Source organism: Homalodisca vitripennis, chromosome X (assembly GCF_021130785.1).
Source record: "Homalodisca vitripennis isolate AUS2020 chromosome X, UT_GWSS_2.1, whole genome shotgun sequence".
In the NCBI taxonomy this organism is placed as follows: domain Eukaryota; kingdom Metazoa; phylum Arthropoda; class Insecta; order Hemiptera; family Cicadellidae; genus Homalodisca; species Homalodisca vitripennis.
In genome coordinates this window covers 9,101,957-9,125,000 of record NC_060215.1, presented here as the reverse complement: position 1 = coordinate 9,125,000, position 23,044 = coordinate 9,101,957, and the positions used below count along the sequence as shown (strand labels likewise).

Genomic DNA, 23,044 nt, shown 5'->3' with positions numbered 1-23,044 from the left:
TAAGGAACTTTTTAGCTGCCATACAAACATTTTATAAAATTGTATTAAAAATAATTGTTTGTCCAAATTCCACAAGTGCCTGCGGCACATGTGTTCATGTAATTGACAGTTATAGGACTATAAGGAATCCTTACAAGATTGCAGAGCACTTAAACACTATTCACAACAATGGTTGATACTGGTATTAAAAGCAACAATCCGTTTCCTCCTGTACATTTTCTACTGGCCAATCTCTCTGATTTCAAATTTTTCCAAAATATTTGTCAAATTGTGCTTTTTCTTCTTCTTAATTCCTTTGATATAATAATCTTATTTGGCCAACAACATGGATTCAGTAAGAATAAATCAATATCTCTGGCTAGCTTTATTGAATGCATCATTGACCAATTAGAAGGAAAAACACAACTACTGCAGACTTGAGCAAATCCTTTGAAACTCTTGGTAATGAACAACTCATGAGAAAATTATCCTCCTTGGGTGTCAAAGACACCACAGGAGAATGATTTAGGAGCTACTTGACCAATATAGAGCTAGTAGTTTAAATTAAATATATCCAACATAATGAAGTCAAGCAAAGTAGATCCTCCCTTTTGCCAGTTGGGGTGTGCCACTGGAATCTGTCCTGGCGTCTGTTTTCTTCACACTTTTTACCAACAACCTCCCTAAGTATCTGGAAGAGTTTGCTCCAATCTGAATGTAAGCCGATGATAAAGATTCACTTCTGACTGAAAAATCTGCATAACGACTAGAGAACCAGTCATAATTTTCAGTATTACTAATATAACAACTTGGTATTCGATGAAGCTAAGACCCAGCAAATCATAATGGGCAGCAAAAAGAAACAAAAAGCTCACTTACTTAGTGTTAAGGTGGCAAAAGAGGCAAAGTACTTGGTAGTGATAATAGATAAAGACCTCAGCTGGACAAAACAAAATTAACAATCCATGTAGAAAACTGAATAGTGGGATCTACGTCATAACAAAAAAAGAAAAATAAGTGACACAGCCACTGCTAAAACAGCATACCATGCACTGTCATACTATGTATATTCTGGAGGCGCTAACATTTGTTCATGAGAGCGAACTGCCTAGAAGTTCCAGTATCCACAACTACAACACTCAAGGTGCAGCAAACTTCCAACTTCCTGTGCACTGACTGGCTCTGTTCAAGGAGAGACCCTCATACATGGGAATATGTCATAATGTACTACTTCGCACTACTGAACAGCATCTTGGAAGAGACGTATGATGGAATGAAAACAGAAGACCAATATAAACTTTGTAAATCATATTTTTTTATTACTTTAGTGTCGGAATTTAATTTATTTAAATTGTGAACTAACATCACATGAGAAGGGCACTGTTTCCATTATGTAATAGATGTAGTGGAAGTTTATAACAGAGTAAATGTTTGATTGAGTATATTAATTACCTCTTTTTTTATACAATGCTGAATTACAGGTACCGTAACTATAATGCACTTTCAACACCAAATCAAAAGTTACAATAATGTCTGTTACTTTATTAGTTGTTCTAAAATCAATGAAAGACGCATTAATTACAACAATTCCAGTGAAAAGTAACAAGTAGTGTATGGCAAAACAGTAATTTTAATTTAATGTCATTCAGTGATTGTGCATAAACATAGAGTTTATCAATATTCTACGATTTGTTACCTACATAGAATTTTTAAAGCATATAATTAATTTACCAATTTCCAAGCAATTAAATACTTACACAACACTTTTATCATTTCTATTTTTGGATGAAAATTTTTCCTATTTAGTGATACGCCAATCAAATAAATTTCTGTTGTATATTTTACACGCCAAAAAGATTCTTAATAAAGCCTGAACCATACATTTTTTTCATACTACATTAAACATTATATTGAAAATATTACCTATGTAGGGATTGCAAAAATGTATAGTTCTAAAATATTTTTATAAGAATTTGGTTTCCACAAGAAAAAACAATTGTTTTAAGGAAACGTGATTTATGATTTTGGATATCTAAGTTTTGACTGGTGTCCTAAATTTAAACACTATAAAATCACAAATAGCTTTAAAGCTAAGCAATTGCTAAACTGATCGTGATGATTCTTATTTTGTTATGTAAGTTACTCAATATTAAAATGCACATTTTTATGAGTAATGTTGTATGCTTTAAAAGATGCAGTAGATGGGCTAGATACCATGTTCAGCGGTGTATGAAGCATGTAAAAAGCGATGTAAAAACAATGACTAATTTTTCTTTACAATAGAAAATATCAAGCTCACTGTGTTTTTCTTTAGCTTTTACAGCAGGTCCATGTAAACCAATTAGAATCTAATCTATACATGGTATTTATGGGAGAAATATTGCTCATAACAACATGTTATCATTAGACAAAGAACAAAACATGAAGAGTGCGGAGGTACTTTCATTGGTCCTAAGAAATTATTGTATTTATGAAATAAAATGATAACTTATTCATACGGTACACTTCTATATGCTACCATAATAATTTAACAATTATTAAATTGTGTCAAATTGTTTGAAATGTATCACTGATTCATATTGTTATCAGCAGTATGTATGAAATATCAAGGCTTTATTATAAGCCACACTTTTACAAGTACCTCAAAAACACAACAATATCTACGTATGTTTGCAAAACTAACTGTAAACTAGTAAAGGTGGAACACATGCCATGAGATGCATGGTGCATTCAACAAACAATAAATTAACTATATCCAAGGGTTTAAGAGAAGGCTCAAGTACTTTTTGAGACGTCACAATAAACTTGTTGGGTTATCTTATAATAAGTGTTTAACTACAGCAGAAGCAAAACATGTATGGCCTTCTTAAATCCACACACCTGGCATTCCTCTCTGACCAATAATTAGTTCCTGAAATTCACCACGTAAGGAAATATCTAAAATCCTCTTGGGTATCCTGACATCACTTGAAGAAAAACTGACTCTATTAAAATTTCTAAAGACTAAAAAATCTCCTCCATCGCCAATTTTCTCCAATATTTTTATGAAAGAATTTGAGCAAAACGCCCTGTCTTTAACTCAGTCCAAAACTAGGATCTGGTGGAAATACGTGGATGACACCTTTGTCATCTCCCTCATGGAGACAATGACTTTAATGAATTTTTGTCCCGCATAAACAGGATTTCTCCCTCCATTAACCTAACCATGGAGGTAGAAGTCCAAAACAAACTCCCCTTTCTGGATGTGTGCTTAATAAGAGATATATTCCTAAGACAACAGTTTATTGTAAGAAAACACACATACAGGCCAATATCTAAACTTTACTTTCAATCAAACCATAAAAATATGTCAAAGAAGGAGTCACATATTCTTTATTTGATGGAGTAAAGAGTTAGTGCTCAGACAAAGATGGGTTAAAAGAAGAAATAAAATACGTTGAATTAGATCTTTTAAAAAATGGATATCCTCAATCTGCCATAAATATGTACAAAAGAAACAATAGAAAAAAACCTTGAGGCAAAAAATGAAAATAAAGAAAAATCTACATACATATCAATCCTTTATTTACTGGGATTATTGGAGAAAATTTGACGAGTAGACAGAAAATACAATATTAGAAGCTCTTTTAGAACAAAAATCATTGTTAAAAAGCAATGCATGAAGCACACACACGCACAAATCAGTCAATGCAATCACATCAAGTATTGTTGATGTGATTGCAAAGCCTTGTAAAAACCAAATCATAAAATGGCACACAAAACTGTATTTATAGTATAACATATTCTCGTTATAGGGAATGAAAATATTAGTAAAAAGAGACAAAAAAATCACTAAATGTGAGAATTAAGGAACTTATGAAAAATTGGGTAGTGGAAATGTCATACATTGCTGGTCTGAATATCATCACATGAAATGGGATGAACCCAATATAGTACACCATGAGGAGAATTTCTTAAAATACAAACTTATTAAGACTGCATACATCAAATTAGCAGACCAATCGCAAAGTCAACCTTCGGTTGAAGTTAGGTCACTGAGTACTAATATGAAAAAAAGAACTACAAAGGAAACCTAAAAAGATTAGCAATCAAAAAACCTCAACCAACAAAATTCTTACACACATCATGACATTAAGAGCTAGGACCAAAACATAAGGCCTAAGGCGGCTGCCTTTAACCTTCCCCCTCACAACAATCTTTGTTTATATTTTTGAAAATAAACAGTTTTCACATTTTATGGCATCACCTTCCTGTCAACATTGAAATGCCAACAATTATTTCATTGTTAGCGTTCCACTTTCACCTGTGCTGGTGTGACGTGTGTTTGTGCTATTGACTTCTGTGCAGTGACAACGCCTAGGTTCATTTTCTCCTGTCTGGTCTTCAAGCAGTTTCCGATTATGATTTCCATATTTTCTTTCTTAACTGGCAGTTCACTACTGCATGTTGTAGGTGTTATACATTAATTGTCTTCAAGCCTGACAAAGAGGGTAGATCTCAAAACTTCAAACGTAAAATTATACATTTTGTAACAAATGACGATGCAAATGTCCAAATCCTATTATCCTATCACACATCCCATCATCAATAATAAACTTGAAACAAAGTAAAGCAAAATGTCAGCATCTTTGCAGAAAAAACTATTGTAAGAATAATATTAATGAAATGAAAACTTGGATAAAAAGGTTGTGCAGAACAGTTGCAAAGAACAAAAAACATTATGAAGCCTACTTTTCAGCTCTCAATCATATGTCTTTGTGTAACTAGAACCCCATATGATGCTCAACAATGAGACTTCCCAAGAGCAATCAGTTGTGGAGCATAGACTATAAAGCCTACTTTACAGCACTTAATAATATAAACCTGTGACTAGAACCCCATGTGATGCTTGTTGCACATCAAAGTGGATTCGCAACTGCAATCAATTGTGAAGCACAGACTGCATTTTATAGAGCCTTTTTTAGAGTAATTATTCATATTTGAGTATCTACCTACAGCAATGGAGATCTCTTGCTGTAATGCATGCGATTTCTCCAACAGCAATCAATTCCAGAGCACAGACTACATTGTGGAGCCTACTTTTCAGTGATCCATCCTATGTAAGCGTTTACAAAGGTCTTCATCTGGTGCACATAGCACAACAATGTGATTTTTTTCAAGAACAGTCAAGAGCACAAACTACATTACGGAGCCTGTATTACAATGCTCAATCTTTTGGAAGTATTATCTCTAGTACGCCACGTGATGCACAACAATGTGATTTCTTCTAGAGCATGAATGGCAGTGCATATACCACATTGTGAAGCCTACTTTAGCGCACTCAATTACATATGAGTGTTTACCTAGATCCTCACTTGGTGTATGTTTCACAACTGTGTGACTTTTCCAAAGCAATCAACTTAGTATACTGTAGAATGTACATTTCAGCACTTGACCATCTGGAAGTGTTTATCTAGATTACCATGTACTGATTATTGCTTAACACAGTAACTTCTCAAAGTGGGAAGTGAACTAAAACAGAGGATTATTGCAGAGCTCTACAAAAAATTACGAGTTAAAAATGTCAACTCTTGGAGCCATAAATTTTGTATGTAATTCACGTTTTATATTATTGTAGAATACTTTTTTTGTACATTCTACTTCTTGTAAGTCTATTTCTCAACAGGCTGGTCTCCTCCCGCATACAAAATATTACCATCAAGTCAGTAAAACTAAATGAAATTCAGCATACAACATTGTACTAATTCTGAGATTTTTTATTATTACCTATAACAATGGTTGCATTTAAAACATTAAATTTGGTTATATTTCTGTTTCAGTTTTTGAGGAAGAATAAAAATAAATTACTAAAGTAAAGAGCATGCACTACTACCTCTTTCTGTATTTGACATGTCAGCAGTCTCTCATAGTGTGTAATGTTATTTAAGTATGACCCTAATACTCACTTGATCATGAATCCAAAAAATCAGATCCATTAGTTGTTTACAACTCAAACATATGTGGTTGATCACAAAGATTTAACTGGCACCTTTTATGTTTCAGTGTTGAAGAGTTTTATAGTCCTATAATCATTGTTTATAATCAGTTTTATAATTTTAATTCATTAGGAGTTGTTTGCTTTTTATGAATCAGTTGTGTGTCTATTAATTGTATTTCTTTTTCATTGCCTTACTAATAGTAATTCGTTTAAAGTTTTGTCCCAATATTCTTTATGAACTCATTGGCGTAGTTACTCATGCAGTGATGGTGCGTGGACCAGCCTGGACTCATTAACTCAATTTGACCTCAATAGTTCCAAATTATCCCAGCAGATTATATACTGTATTTTGAAGTATTTGTGATTGTTAAGGAAACAGGATTTTTCCGGCTATTCGCCATCGTACTGACTGAACAATGGCAAATGTCTGGAAAATATTGTGTTTCTTTCCCAATCCTTCTCTCGTTGAAAACAAACTTTAAACATAGAATTATAGTTGTTATGAATGCCAGTGTTTTCCTGTTGCTACTAGCACTGTGACATGGCTAATACAACAGCCTGCTCTGCTTACAGATGGGCCAAGGGATCTGTGCGCACTGCCGAGGCTGTACTAGCCATCCACGAAACAATGTGCTCACCTAAGCGATATCATTCTGTGATTGATTCAAAAGAACTGAAATATCGGAACATTTCTTATTTGAATACAACTACAAGATAACTGAATAAATCAGTAAATATTCCAGTTCTTGCCTCTTGGCTCACGAGAAATATTGGATGGACTCTAAGGAAAAGTCCAATGTTCTCGGAAAAGATGCCCCTCTACCCCGCACATCCAACAGGTGGTCAGCCAGTACGTGTTTAATAAACTAAAATGTTTCATACTTAGTATATATATTTAGTATATCCACAGAAATAAATTGAATTTAAAAGGTAACTGTAACGTGGTTTCCCTAAAACAACAGTTGAAATAACACCATTCAACTATAATAACATTAATAGGAAAATTTTACATTTTCAGCCAAATTAATTTCTAGTTTTGGTCCACACACCGCTGAAAGATCAACTAGGCCAATGAGTTAAAAGCTAAAACATCTAAGCAGATTTAAGACTTCTGTCTATCCATTGAAAATGGTTTGGATCATTTAGGGGCGTGGTGTAGCGAATATGATTTAAAATATTAAATAAATCCTCATTTTAAAAATTATGCTCAACTTTCCAGTGTCATATTCAAAAATATGACTTTTTAAACTTAGGGTGTGTTGTGAGTAAAACAATAATTGCCACTATTCTCAGAGATACATACTTACTCTAATAGAGTTATTGATTAACATCGCACAGAGCTCAGTGTGCGAGTACGGACTTGGTATCTCCATTCTCGTGAGGATCTCCCATGATGGCTAAACATTATAAAACCATTCAACTGCAAAAAACTTAGGTATAATCTCATATAAATACACACTACAAAATCTTCATCACAAATTAGAAACTGTTCCAGATTTTGTATCACAGCATTAGCTAAATTCATACCCAAAATAATTTGCAAACGTAAATATAATTCATACTTGTTAGATTCATAAAAACTAACATGTCTATCTATGTATTCAATTTAGTTGCATTAAAAAAAATACATATCTAACACAATAGTGTAGCCTTCTTTGTATATTTGGAAAGATTAAGAACAATGAGGTGACATCAATATGAGTACAATAAAATATTTTCATATAATAAATGTCATCACATTTATTTATTTCAGTATAGGATAATTTTCAAACCATGCAATAACTGTGTTAAGAAAAACAAACAGTTAATTAAGTGAAGGAATTCATGTTTTCATATATTAATGAGTTTATATCTGATTCAGAGAGCAATTTTAAACATGATTATTAATATATATTACAGTTGATCGAATTGTGAATCAAGATATATCTTAACCAAAGAGATTTAGGAAGTTTGGAAATGAAGTGTCTTTCTATTACCTAACATAAAATCATTACTAAAAATATGCTGTCAAGAACTATTGCACTGATGACATTAAAATAATCATGATTATTTTCTAAACATTTAATACTAAGTACACAATATAGAAATAACTTTGCTCAACTGAAAATTAAAGTTACAAATATTTAATTTTACTCTGTGCTTGTAATGATTTACAATAGACGAGGTCAGTTGGTTTCACTTTAACCTAACTCTGACCAATGTTTGATGTGCTTGTAGTGAGGAGTTCTTGTGCTTGAGGTCATTACAGCTTCTTGTACCAGAACAGGTAGTGTTCATTGTCCTGCACTATCAGGTCATCTACTCCTGTCAACACCAAGCACTAGTAAATATATCAATTTTATCAAATATAAATACTAAACTATAAATTTCTAGTTGTGGTGTGTTATCAGGGCCGGCTCGTCTATTTAGGCAACCTAGATGGTCGCCTAGAGTGCAACATTTTTTAGTGTGCAAGATTAAGGATTGTTTTTAATTTTGGGATTGAAAACATAAACTATTATTAATTTATTACTTCAGCATGCTATTACTGTTAGGCAGAGTACTAAATGTTAGATTAAATCTACTTAGCTACTTACACTCTCTTTTTTTAATTTTCGTAACAAATGTGTTATATAATGAAAGTTTTGTGTTTGAGAACTAAAAGCATTAAATGTTTGAAACTTTATTATACCATTTATTGATTTCTAAAGCTAGATGAAATATTCTTGAAAGCTCTAAAGACATGAAAAGGACAACTCCTGCTACCATTAACAGACATAGCAAACAAATCCTTTGTGCAAGGAAAATTCCCAGTGCTGTTAAAAATAGCAAAAGTGTAACCTTTAATTCAAGAAAGGCATTACAATAGGTCCAAACAACTACAGACCTATATCCCTCATAAGCACATTTTCTAAAGCACTTGATAAACTTATCCTGTCCAGATTAGTCAAACGTCTAAAACAAGAAAATTTACTCACTACTAAACAACATGCATTTACTCCTGGAAAATCAACTTCCATAGCATTAATTGACTTAGTAGAAATAACCATTAACCACTTGGAATCTGACAACATTCCTGATGCTATATTCTTGGACTACAGTAAAGCTTTTGACTGTCTGGCCCACAACCAACTTTTGGTATTGAAGAGACATTAGCTGACTGGTTTGAAAGCTACCTTGTCAACAGCAAGCAAATACTGGAAAATTAAGCACATGGATAAAGGGACAGTTCAGCTTATCAAATTCAAACTGCAGAAAATACCAAAATTCTAAACATGTTTTCTCTAATAGTTACAATTTTTTTATTGTTTTCATAACATAATATAACACATTTGTTAACTATTATTTTTAAATTTTGTAAATATTTGTCTTAAAAGTCTAAACATTTATGGAAATATAGTAGCATTTTACATTCCATCCTTTAAATTGATCCATTTCCATCCTTTACAGATTTTATATTGATTTTCTTTATAGTTAATAGCCAGTGACTCATTTTGAGTTGTGTGTCATCTCTGCTTCTATGATGTATTAACAATCAAGCGAGGCATTAACCTCAACATATACAATATCTACGTGTTTCTAATGAAGCAAACCATTTCAAATGTTGACTTTTGCTCCAGTTCACCTTCCTTTTATTGCAGCATCTGGTATCTGACACTGTCTCAGACTTGACTTATGGAATCTGGAGTCATGTTTGTCTAAAGAGATCAAAACAAAGTCGGCGACAAAGAAGTTCAAAACGAACATTTAGATCCTTTTGACAAAAGAGGTATAAATAGGTGAAGTGGCAGTCTCATCTTCTTATCAGGTGCACAATTGATATGATGAGACAATATTTATTTATAGGTGTCTCTGATGTCGAAATGACGTAAATTCATTTTGAGCTTCTTCCATGTTGATTTTCTTTGGATCTCTTCAGTCAAACACGACTCAAGATTCAAGGAGTCAAGTCAGAGACAGTATCAGATACCAAATGCTGCAATAAAAGGAAGGTGAACTGGAGCAAAACTTAACATTCAAATTGAATCAACCCTTCCTACCATAGATATGCTAAAACCATCCCAAATAGGTATTGAATTTTGCTATAAAGCTCATCACTTGACTTTAGTAACTTATAAAATAGTTGCATAGATAGTGCCAGCTTAAAAAATGTTTTTTACTATATGATTCCTAGAGAGTGTAATCAGAATCTTGGACATAGATAAACAAGAGGGTTTGTGGTATCTCAACTGCTTACATTGCTACCCTACCCTAAATGGCAATGTAAAGCAACCCACCTTTGTTAAAAATATAGCAGAATGTACCATATCACCATTCCACTAAACCAGCTAACCCTCACAGCTCAGATAGAAGTTCAAATAAACCATTTCATGTACTTTCTGGTATTTTTGTAGTTGAGAAAATTGATAAAAATCAATGTATCATCACATCTACTAATATTAATACCTTCATATCAAAAATCCATGTAACAAGACACAGTAGGTTAAAAACCAAACAGGTTCACAGTCATAATAAGTATTGTGAGAACAAAAATTAAGATAAACTATTAATCTATACTGATAGATACAATGAACAACATATTCATGAAATATTACAAATATCTATAGAAATGTATTTAACGCTAAGTTTGTTATAGTTAGTTTTCAAACAGACAGACAAGATAATAAAGAAAAAATCCTTCAAAATTCAATAATTTGAATGTAAAAGATATTAGAGTAGAACTAAATGGTTCTTATTATCAAGATAAGTTACTAAACTTAAACATCTCCGGAGGTCTTCTTAGAATGATATATCAAGATTTAAAGAAATTTTACTGCAGAAATATGGGAATATATTACAATCCAAAAGAATCCATAGGGAATATATCAATTTATGTTATAGATACAACTAAATTTTGAAGAATATTTCTGGTTCAAAAAATGGTATAATCATCAATATGGATTTTAAAAACATTGTAAAAAATTCAACCTGTTATGTGGTTGTTGTTTCCCAGAAAGCGTATAATGTGAATTAAAGAAATTCAGTACAATTTTTGAAATATTTTATAACTGTTCGTTACAATATTTTAAGTATTTTTTTACAAATTTTAGACACTGACAGAGGTATTCATTTTGAATTTCATAAAACATATCTATCTACAAAAACGTAGATGGTATTAAGAAAAATCTATGTTAAGATCATTTTAAGGGTTGGACCTAAAATAATGATTAAACAAATTCTTTAATACTTACTGATCCTGTATACCATATTTAATTAAAAAGCTCTAATACTTCACGGGATATAAGAGATAAGAGATATGGGATGATTGGGGTAGATTTTGAAAATGTTGTTATTTTTATGAAGTTTTAGATGGATCTTGCTCGTTCTTTAATGAGTTTAGAGTTATGAATGAGCTATGAGTTTTGAAAGAAATATTGACGTTTACTCATTTAATACTACATCATAAATCATAACTGTTGGATGGAATATTCCACTACAGGGAAGTTTCATTTTAGCAAGTCTAGTGTTCCTTTTGTCACACTTAATCAAGGCAAATACGGTGAAAAAACTTGTTAACCATTAAATAAGTAAAAATGCCTTTATTCATGAGTATATTTCAGCAAACAACTGTTTTTCAAATCAACTCAGGTTAACACTAAATGCTAACTAAAAACTAAAAAAACCTAAATCACAGTTTGGCACCCACAAATAAGTTGGTATTGATTAAAACTATGGGTCTGTACCAGATTGTGCAGGACTGTGCATTTGCTTATATTGAGCCTGAGTCCATTTTGGATTGACTAAGTTGACACGTGGAATAGGTCAGCATTGATCTGACTGATGGCCATTTCTATCATACCAGACTCATAAGCGTAATGCAGCCGACAATCACCTGCATACAAATTGATAGTGCAACTTTGCACACACACCACGAATTCGGATGTGTACAAGATGAACAAAACTGGACTGAGGCAGCAGCCTTGAGGTACACCATACAATTTGAAAAGGGGCTGAGATGTCTCATTACCAAATTTTGTGACATGCTGACTTTCTTGCAGATATGATCTTATCCATGAAATCACACCCTCATCAAAGCCATACTAGTTCATCTTGACTATATAAATTCAATTATATATAATAAAAAATAAACAACTTTAATAAAAGGATATATGATTTATGTAATAAACTATTAGGTTATCTACTCATGTCAATATAAAATAAATGTTAATATTAAAAGAAAGGTGTAAATGGTAAACTATAAATTAATTAATTTAACTATAAATTGTCCATCAATATTGACTGACCCTGATGGTGGTGGGGAGAAATAAAGTTATGTTAACATATTGTAATTGCATATTATTTTTTAAATCAGACTTAGTAACAGGAAGCACAAAAAGTTTTGGCTAAAAAGCAGAAAAGAACTAAGAAAAGTTAAAACTTTTAATTAAATTTATGAAAAAAACATTAAAAATGAATGAAATTTAGTTAAAAATTAACAAAATTAATACAGTATATTACGAATTTCAGTGATTTCAATAACAAAATAAAATGCTCTTTTCAAAAAACCTTGAAGTATTTATTATTCATATGGTAAGTTTTTTAAATCATTGAACTAGGCCTAGGAATGTTTTCGCTATTGTTATACATTTAGGATAACATCTGTACCAGTTATGTGATACCATTAATTTTTGTTAGGGATTGCAAGGAGTATTTTACCTGTTGGAGCCACAAGTTGGTTGCCAGGTGGGTTGTTGAGGTCTGGTAGACTCGGAAGTCGATAAAGTAGCCAGTAGTGGTAGCTCATGGGCTGCTCCTTGAAACCTGCCAGGGTGTGTACGTAATGTCCATTGGGCCACTCATTAGCAGAAAATCTTAAACATTATCACATTTATTGATTTTCAAAATTTAATTTTTCCCTAAAAAATGGGTGTTTGTACGAAAGTAGTTATAGATCCCTGAGTTGTTTCCATCCAACACGCTAACCAGTTGAAGTTAAAATGTTATTTTTTTGAAATGGTATAAGATCTTTTCTCATAAAGACCTTAAATTTGCTATGTTATTTAATGGTTCACTCCACATAAAAGTTCTGAGTTTCCCCCTACCACCCCCCCCCCCCCCCCAAATCCCATCTTAGAAGAGAGGTGGATGAGTTTTAATCAAACCAAAATGTCCTCTTATGATGAGATAGTGGCTCTAAAGTATTTTTAAACTGTACAACCATTCAAAAGTTAAGAGGGGTTGGGGATATTATGCTAATCTCAGTTCTTAAGCTTATGCCAGTATCATAACTAACATCACTAACACCGCATCAAAAAATTGGCTGTACAATTATCTTCCTGAAATATTTCAGCCTCACTGTGGAGAGACAACAGTCAACAGAACTCAACAAGACTTTCTTCATTCTTGATTATTTAAAAAGTCTCTTTTCTTACCTTTATATAATAGGATAATAGCTGTGAATTTTCACAAGTACTATTGTGTTGCCAAACTTCATTGTATGTTTAGTCTTTAACTGTGTTCTGCTATGGCACATTTTTCCGTATCTTAAAGTTTCAAGTTTCCAATGTGTTCAATCACTCGTGTTGCTATTAAAAATGTTGTCTCCTCAATGCAGACTGAGTCACAACAACATGGGATTTTGATTCCCGCTGTACTAAGTGGAATCTTGTACTCAACCAGAACAGTAGTATGCTGTGTCCATCGCAGACAATGTGTTAATAGAGAGTATTTTATCGGTTGTATTGTACACATTCACCTTTAGTGTCTTGTATAATGTCTTCTTCTTTTATTCAAACTATCTTCATCTGATATGTACATCGCCGTGTTGATTCCAAACTTCTGGGCTGGATGACAATGAGAATTAGTATCCAGATCCTATTGGTGTTTGTTGGTTTTGAATATACTGAGAGTCCTATACTCCTGTCTGACCTCCTAGTTGTCATTATGCCCAACATTGGTAACTCCTGCTGTTTTCAACTTCTATAGTACACTTAATGTTGGGATGTATGGCATTAATATGTGGCAGCTTTCAATATGTAGGTTTACCACTACAGATGACTATGGTAACCCATTGCTTTTCCATTAGTTTGCTAATAGAAATTATCATCAATAAAGAAAAAAGTTGATTAGAGGCATATTTCTGCCAATTCTGCTATTTCCTGCGATTATTTCCCTAATTTCCTTAATTATTTGAACTTTTGTCATTCTGGTTGGCAACATCAAAACTGACAGCATGCCTTTACATCACATTTCTCATTTTTTATGATTTGAATGAAATATCTTGAATGTATTATGTATGAATCACTTTTTCAAATTAATCGAGATAACAACATACATATTTGTCTGCATTATATGTAAGTGAGCCAGTAGAGCTGACAAATAGGCCCTATATGTGTAGTAAGCCTACAAAATAAATTCAACAAAAAAGTTGTCAAAAAGTTGAAAACCAGACTGTGAATAAGAAGCTATATTAGTAGTAGTAGTCAGATACTAGACACTGCAATAAAAGTACAGTAAACTGCAGTTAAACTCAAAATTCAATTGAATCAACACTTACTACCGTAGCTATGTTATGTGTAGAAACCTCGGTTGTTCCACCGTGCTTAGAGATCATGTCTAATACATCGTAGTGTACCCAACTGTGTACCTGATAAACAATGAGACTACCACTTCAACTATTTATAGGTGTCTCTGATGTCAAAACGATGTCAATGTTTCATTTTGAGCTTCTTCGTTGTCGACTTTCTTTGGATTGGTTAAACTTCAGCCAGTCACGAGAAAACCTCCCCCTTCATCTTACCTATACAGATGACTCACTATTTGTAGTTTCGGTTTAACATCTGCTGACAGAAGATGACTCTCTACAGCAAGGCCAAAATATTACAAGAACATAATATTGTAAGCAATTTTTTAAAGCATGTGTGAACTAGAAGACTTTGATTTAGATATGCTAATAGTTTGATTTCTTACTGTGTTGGAAAATTTAACACTAGAGGAAGAGATCAGATTGCATATCTCAAAACATAATTTTACTAATTTAATGTATCACTGAATGGTGGCAAATGTATAGAAAAATACTGTTTCATTAACTATATTGTTTTACTTTTATTTGCTATTATGAACTATGAGCAATATCTTCGAAGTGAGAAAAAGTGCTGTTCAATATTAAAACAAAGCGATTTAGTAGCTGCTGATTTAGCTAAATGTACTGATTGTAAAGTGGAACTCCACCTCACCCTGCTTGCTACATGCACAGTTCGTAAAATTGTACACAGGATAAAAGTGACAACAGGAAATGCAAGTTGTGCTGCGGAATCTAGTTCATTGCTACTGCAAAGAAACAATGAATCTGTTGAAAAGATGCTGGCATGGGCAAGTGTTAAAATTTTAAAGACAACCTAAAATTTCACTCCAGTGCTGTAGTTAAAAACCTTGACATGCTGAAAGAAGATAATCAATTGTTGAACAATAAACAACCCATTAGGATAGACATTTTTGTATCATATGCAAAACCACTCATTCTCATTCTCATTCTCACTTGATTTGAAATCAACTTGAGTGTTAAGCAATTAACATGTAATGATGAAGACTGAGCTAATATTGTAATAATTAAATTTTGAAATCAAAACAAACCAATACTTAAAATTTGTATTGTGTGAGGCCTTTCGATAGAAAGGCTATCATTTTCAGACACTTTACAAAATTAAATTAAATATGTATTTCTTTATATTTTTGATTACAGACATATGTGGTGTTTATACTAATTTGTCCTGAATGCTTTAGTTTATAAAATAAAGATGATATAATATATAAATGACATGTAAAGATGAATTTTAACTATATTTTGTAAATTTTGAAATGTTATTTTGAAACCTCTGTGAAAGAAATACAGAACTTTGTAGAGGTCTATCTTCTTGGTTTACTTGATTTATATAATATGATTCCAATATGTTTCAATATTTTGGTGTGGTAACATGTTTTAATAATTAATAATTTAAAGTTTTCTTTCTGTGTCCAATATTAATACAATGGTTAGCAACTGCAGATTTGTTTTCTAAAAAATAAATCATATCTTTGTGAAGTGTCTGATGAAAACAGCCTCCCTGTCAAAAGTCCTCACAAAATTAAAAGGTTTTAAGTATTGGTTTGTTGTGTTTTTAGTCTCAGTGGTTACATTTAACAAAGTACTGTTTTCTTATTTATTCAATTATATTGATTGTATTAAAAATTGTGAATATATTTTTTAATTTAACATATCACTTATTCAAACATGATTGCTAGTAAAACATTAAGAGTAAAACTTACACGTAATGTGAGTCTTTCTGTGCAGCAAGTTGCATGACATTGTAGAACGTGGAGTTGTATTGCACAACAATGCTAATGGTGTGGTTCTCTGTGACATTGCTGCCAACCCACAAAGTGTACGTGACAGTTACATCTTCCTCAGCTGCTGTCACTGGCACCACTGTATTTGTACTCACCACCACTGTTTTTACTTTTTTAGTCTTGTTTAATGTCGTATTGGTTTTGGTATTGTTTGGCTTTGGTGTGGGAATTACTTTAAGATTCGGTATTATAGCGGCAGCCGGTGGTTCTACATCTGAAAAGTATTTTCTACTTTAATATTGTACAAAACTACTTAAGTATAATTAGTGTATAAATTACTAATTGAATATTTTCAATAGAAATATCAAACATAAGAGGCTTGCTGTGAATCTGAAAATCCACTTTCAACATTCAGATAGTTTAAAATTGCATAAAAAATAGGAACTCATATCTGATCTTTAAATGTTTCACTCCAAAAACATATTTTAGTGTCTCAATGCTAATAAATTGTTAAAAGTACGACTATCTGTTAATACTAATGGTTTATAATTTATATTCAATATAGAGTTTCTTATGGGAAAATTCCAACGGAATAAAACAGTTCAGAGTGTTGTATAACAGAGTGACACCCAGAAATGACCAGAAAGAAAGTGTAGTTTGAGTGCACCAGTAAACTCAACTTTGTCACTGTCTCATCACAAATTGAACAATCTGCAATTCTAACTGCTTCCGCATCCTACTTATTCACCAGATTTAGTTCCTTCGGACTACCATTTATTCCCAAAACTCAAAACTTTCTTTGCTGGACAGTGTTTGAATTTAATGAAAAAGTCATGCAGGAAATAAATTAGTATTTACGAAGCTTTGGGGAAACTTATTGCTGAGAAGAGATCGCAAAGTTGGATAAACATTGGAACAATCGCATTGAAGTTTCAAAATTAAAGCAAGAAATTTTGTTTATAATTAAAGCTGGCATCAAACCTCTAATTTTTTTCTTTTATACATAACCAAGTTACTTATCAAACCACCCTGGTATTTAGTAACAGTGTATTTGTTAAAACTGGGTATATTATTAATGTAATTGATGTATGTAGATTCTGTGTTATGACAAAATGTTTGAGGGTTTAAGAAGTCACCATTTATTTTTCAATGGGATTAATTCTGTTATCATACACCAACAACAGATTTTTTTATGCTTATTTGAAATGTTAATTAATTATTTAATGACAAAGTATAATGGTGCATTAAAAACTGTACCCTTACTAAACCTACTGAGATCTTACAACTTATAGTGCTTAAATGCTAAAGTTATAAGGAAAAATGCATGTCTGGATATTATCATAAATAATGATATGCAAGAGAATAATAACTGTGAAGTTGTTTAATCTAACCTGCTGATCATGCAGGAGTTATGGTTAAATTAAATAAAACCGAAACAGAATTTTTATGTTTGTATAAATAGAGAAATAGATTTTACCTATTCACCTACGGTTGTCTGCAGTACACAGATGCTTGTCCTATCTTTGTCCAGCACAATAATGGATTAGTTTAGTCTGACTCAGGGCTATAGATTACAAAGGCTGTGCCATTTTGGCTTGGAACCGTGACACGCAACTAGAAGGTTGTGGGGTCACGACACCAGTCTGATACTCACGTTCACACTCATTAAAACAATAATGAAAATTAAATCATTTCATTTTAATCTGTATTTCATGGTGAACATAATGGTACAAAATTCTAGTAATTTTGTAATGTATTTAAATGTAATGTTTAATAAACCCATGTTTTAAAAAATGACAAAAAACGCATCAACAACATTTATTCGATTTTGACGGATTGGAACAGCTTGAATGAAAATACTGTAAAAAGTGTTCAATCACTTTACAAACTTACTCCAAATCTAACAACATAACTGAGATTTGTTCCTAGATATGCCCAGAACAACTTCATCACTCCTAATTAAACTCCTATAACTTTAAAAAACATTGCTAGTTTTTTCTGCTCATCAACTCTATGGTAATGCACCAGACGTAACAGATATAATTGAAATTGCACTTTCCTGGCCAATAACAAATGTTACAGCGGAACACTCATTTTCAACTCTTCATAGACTGAAGACCTATCTGAGATAAAAAGTGAAAGAAGAGAGGTTAAGTGCTCTTGCCGTTATGGCAATAGAGCACGAAGAAGTCTGCAAGTGGATGGATCATGATAAAATTGACGAGTTAGTTGAACTTTTTGCTAACAAAAAGAGAAGAATGCTACTTCTTAATTAAATAAGTTAGGTATATATTTAAAAATCATTTTATTAGAATGTTAGAAGCTGTAAATAAAATATAATTTTTATAATGCGAAATGTTTCTTTCATGATCCTTCATACCTATTAACCACAAAATCTATTTACATGAAAATCAATTTTATGTAATGTATTGTGTTCCTTTAGATGAACAGCTTTAATACTCATTTTAAAATAACGTTTTAACTAGTGGAGTAAGTTTAGTGTTAGTGTTCAGTTATGATAGATTAGTCCTATAGTTAGTTTTAAAAATAAAAATGAATTGCTAAGCTAAGTGCTTATCTCAAGAACAGCTGAATCAATTTGGATAATTCTTTTTTTAATATATATCCATTAAAGTCAGAGAAAGGTTTAATGAAAATAAAAATAGGAAAAGTTTCCTGGAGTATTTAAGAATTTGGTAAAATAATTATAATGTTTACGACAAGTAATCCAAATTTAACTGACATCAAACACCTGTTAACATTTCCAGCAGAAGTTCCCCAAAGAGGCAGGAACCTCCTCCTCAGGAATTGTTTACATTTTAATTTTTAGAAATTATTAAATATTTATACGGTACTTGAACAGTAGTACAGATTGCAATGACAAAGTTAGTATCTGATTTTTACTTTACATTGCACCAGTGACAAATAACTATCTAATGCATCATTTTAGTCTATGATATCTCCAGTGTTTAAATTTAGTTTGCCTTATTATCCAGATAAATAAAATATATATACGTACGAAGGAGTGAAAAGACCTACATCCATGGCCTTTTTATCAACAAACAGTCTAAGAGTGTCTATTTAAACAGTTTATACAGTCTAATACGGTGCCACATTTAAGTTTACCTTGTCCTTGTAAAGAAAGAGATACATGTGTTGGTTTTCGAGTCCCACTTCTATAAAACAATACCTACTACCGACCCATGTAATCTACTTCCGGTCTAAGATAGTTCAAGTCCATTCCATAGTTGGGGTTACCTTTTTATTATAATGAAGAAAATATATTTACTTACATAAGATTGAAAAGTTATCTCAGTCAAATGTGCCTATTCCAGCCATTTAAATTAATTTCTAGTCTAATTTATGTATAGTTCAGCAGTTGAATTTGCATTTTTGCACTGATAAAGAAGTTATATATACAAATCTAGGTTTCGGAAGCTAACTTACATAAAAAGTGTCTTATTTCCGGTCTACAATGTTTATTGTAATATATTTTGTTTTGATTTTTTACCCTGATCAATAAAATATATACATACTTACGCTTAAAAATACTAATTTGGTCACTTGTGTTCTTCTGGTAAAGGAATAAAATGGAAAATTCTTACAATTATGTTCATTCCAAATTTCTAAATAATCGTTTATAATAAGTTTTGCGTGATAGAATTCTTGCTGTTTTTCGGACTGTGATCTGGAAGAAAATGACTCATTGAGGTATATTTGTGTCCATTTCCTTGTTTTTCCTGAAGCTGCAGTAAAAAATATCATACGCTATGTCAAAGGAATCAACCAATTTAGAGTACTTTACATGCAAACATTCTCAGCTTTGTTCATAAATATGGTGTTTATAATAACGTTTTAATAATATTTCCTATGTATTAGATAGTTTTAACTGGTCACTGGTGAAATCTGTATTAAAAGTTAGATAATAACTTTGTCTTTGCAACCTATATAATGCTACTAATCAAGCACTTAGTATTTTCTAACATTTAAATGTAAACAAATGTTTCTTCTGTCTCTTTGGTAAAGCTGAAAGTTCCAACAGCTGTTTACTGTTGGTTAAATTTGGATTGTGTTTAAATATTATAATTATTATTCCGAATTCTAAAATAATCCCAAAAACTTTTCCAATTTTTCTCTCCATAAAAACCAAAGAATATTGTAAAAAAGAATCAGCAGAATTAGTCCAGCCGTTTTAAAAATTATCACTTAGCATCACATTTACCAACTAATTTTTATTTAGATTGGAAATATGAGGGCAAACAAAACGTGGCCAAATGGCTTGTTAAATTTTTATGTTTTAAAACTTAATTTTTCTACTAAAATTGATTTCATCATCCCGATATTTTCCGCTGGCTATGACCCAGTTTGAGAACCACTCAAACATCAAATTTACAATTATATCTTTAATGGATCAAAACTGGTGATAATATCACTAAAAAATTATATCATTTCAGGGTGAGAGTATGCCACTCCACGTGTCACGTAACATGCTTTGATAAGTTTGCATACTATAAATAGTTTCAAATCTATACAGCTCACTGCATTCTCCACGTGTCACGTAACATGCTTTGATAAGTTTGCATACTGTAAATAGTTTCAAATTTATACAGCTCACTGCATTCTCCACGTATCACGTAACATGCTTTGATAAGTTCGCATACTACAAATAGTTTCAAATTTATACAGCTCACTGCATTCTCCACGTGTCACGTAACATGATTTGATAAGTTCGCATACTATAAATAGTTTCAAATTTATACAGCTCACTGTATTCTCCACATGTCACGTAACATGCTTTGATAAGTTCGCATACTATAAATAGTTTCAAATTTATACAGCTCACTGCATTCTCCACGTGTCACGTAACATGCTTTGATAAGTTCGCATACTATAAATAGTTTCAAATTTATACAGCTCACTGCATTCTCCACGTGTCACGTAACATGCTTTGATAAGTTCGCATACTATAAATAGTTTCAAATTTATACAGCTCACTGCATTCTCCACGTGTCACGTAACATGATTTGATAAGTTCGCATACTATAAATAGTTTCAAATTTATACAGCTCACTGCATTCTCCACGTGTCACGTAACATGCTTTGATAAGTTCGCATACTATAAATAGTTTCAAATTTATACAGCTCACTGCATTCTCCACGTGTCACGTAACATGCTTTGATAAGTTCGCATACTATAAATAGTTTCAAATTTATACAGCTCACTGCATTCTCCACGTGTCACGTAACATGCTTTGATAAGTTCGCATACTATAAATAGTTTCAAATTTATACAGCTCACTGCATTCTCCACGTGTCACGTAACATGCTTTGATAAGTTCGCATACTATAAATAGTTTCAAATTTATACAGCTCACTGCATTCTCCACGTGTCATGTAACATGCTTTGATAAGTTCGCATACTATAAATAGTTTCAAATTTATACAGCTCACTGCATTCTCCACGTGTCACGTAACATGCTTTGATAAGTTCGCATACTATAAACAGTTTCAAATTTATACAGCTCACTGCATTCTCTACGTGTCCTATGGACAAAAGAGAATTGTGTCAGCTCATTGAGTGATAGGCTTCAATAAAGCTCAGCCAAATCACATGGTTGGACATGCACCATCATATAACTCATTCTTGTCTATTTTTTTTTTTTTATTTAATATCTTTATTTATATTTTGCACATGAGTACAATAAATAGCGTCACTAAAAATAAGTTACTATAATAGTTATGAGTAAAATCATAATATTGTATAAAATTCTTCAAATGAATAAAATGCCTTTTGAATTAAATACTTTTTTAACATTGATTTGAACTTCTTTATGTCTCGAACACTTGATATTATTTTTGGAATTGATTTTAAAAATTTTATTCCAGCATAAGAAGTTTTTTTTTTATAATACTCCAAATTATGCTTAGGTAATACTAATTCCTTCTTATTTCTAGTGTTATATGTATGATTTTCACAGTGACTCTTGAAACTGGACTGATGAGTCTTAACATACATCACACATTCTAAAATGTAAAGGCTATGCACTGTTAAAATATTTAGTTCAGTGAAATGATTTTTAACTGATTCTTCCTTATCAATTTTTAACATTATTTGCAGCGCTTTTTTTTGCAAGATAAGAATTTTATTAAAATTTTGATTTGTGGTTCCTCCATACACACCTATTCCATATGCAATATGGGATTGAATGTGGGCATGAAAGACCATCTTTAAAGCTGATAAGCTGCATAAGTAAGACAGTCTTTAAAAGCAGAAATAATCAATCTAAATTAAAATTAACTCCTGTAATTGTAATCCTACTTGTTATTTTATTAACGTTCATACACGGGTATCTGTACTTTTTGTTCTGATAGAAAAACGATTTGTGAGGTGACTGACTAAATTATGCGTAAAGAGTACTTATAATAAATAAATAAAAATGCCTTTATTTACAAGCGTTTCTCAGTACAGTTACTGTTTTACAGATCAACTCAAGTCACTGAATGCCTTAAAAACTAGATAACAAAAACTAAACTAAACTTAATTTAAACAGGCACAATAAAATCTAGTGGCTAATTTAAAATAATGCAGTGGCAAAAACTGTAAAATTTGTTATTCTTACATACTAATAGCTTAACTAAGTTAATTTTCAACAATCAAAAAGTCTTCAAGTTTCCTTTTAAATGAGGAACAACTACATTCTTTTAGGCTAAGGGGGAAGTCGTTGTACAACTTAGGGCCGAAGTATGAGAAACTCCTTCTTCCGACGCCATATCTCACTTTTAAACCAACTACTTGACCTTCTA

The 23,044-nt window shown here is 31.9% G+C and overlaps 1 protein-coding gene across 1 annotated transcript in view; it reads right to left on the bottom strand.

The window, feature by feature from the left end:
- The window catches only part of LOC124368656 (uncharacterized protein CG3556), a 132,044-nt gene that overhangs the window by 3,161 nt on the left and 105,839 nt on the right, over nt 1-23,044 (bottom strand). Inside the window, exons 6-8 of the mRNA XM_046825904.1 lie at nt 16,220-16,514; nt 12,632-12,786; nt 1-8,260 (exon numbers count right to left, since the gene is read on the bottom strand). The exon at nt 1-8,260 is cut by the window's left edge and continues 3,161 nt beyond it. Of these exons, the coding sequence (XP_046681860.1) occupies nt 8,199-8,260; nt 12,632-12,786; nt 16,220-16,514 (512 nt within the window). The 3' untranslated portion in view covers nt 1-8,198. The remainder of the gene's footprint in view (nt 8,261-12,631; nt 12,787-16,219; nt 16,515-23,044) is intronic.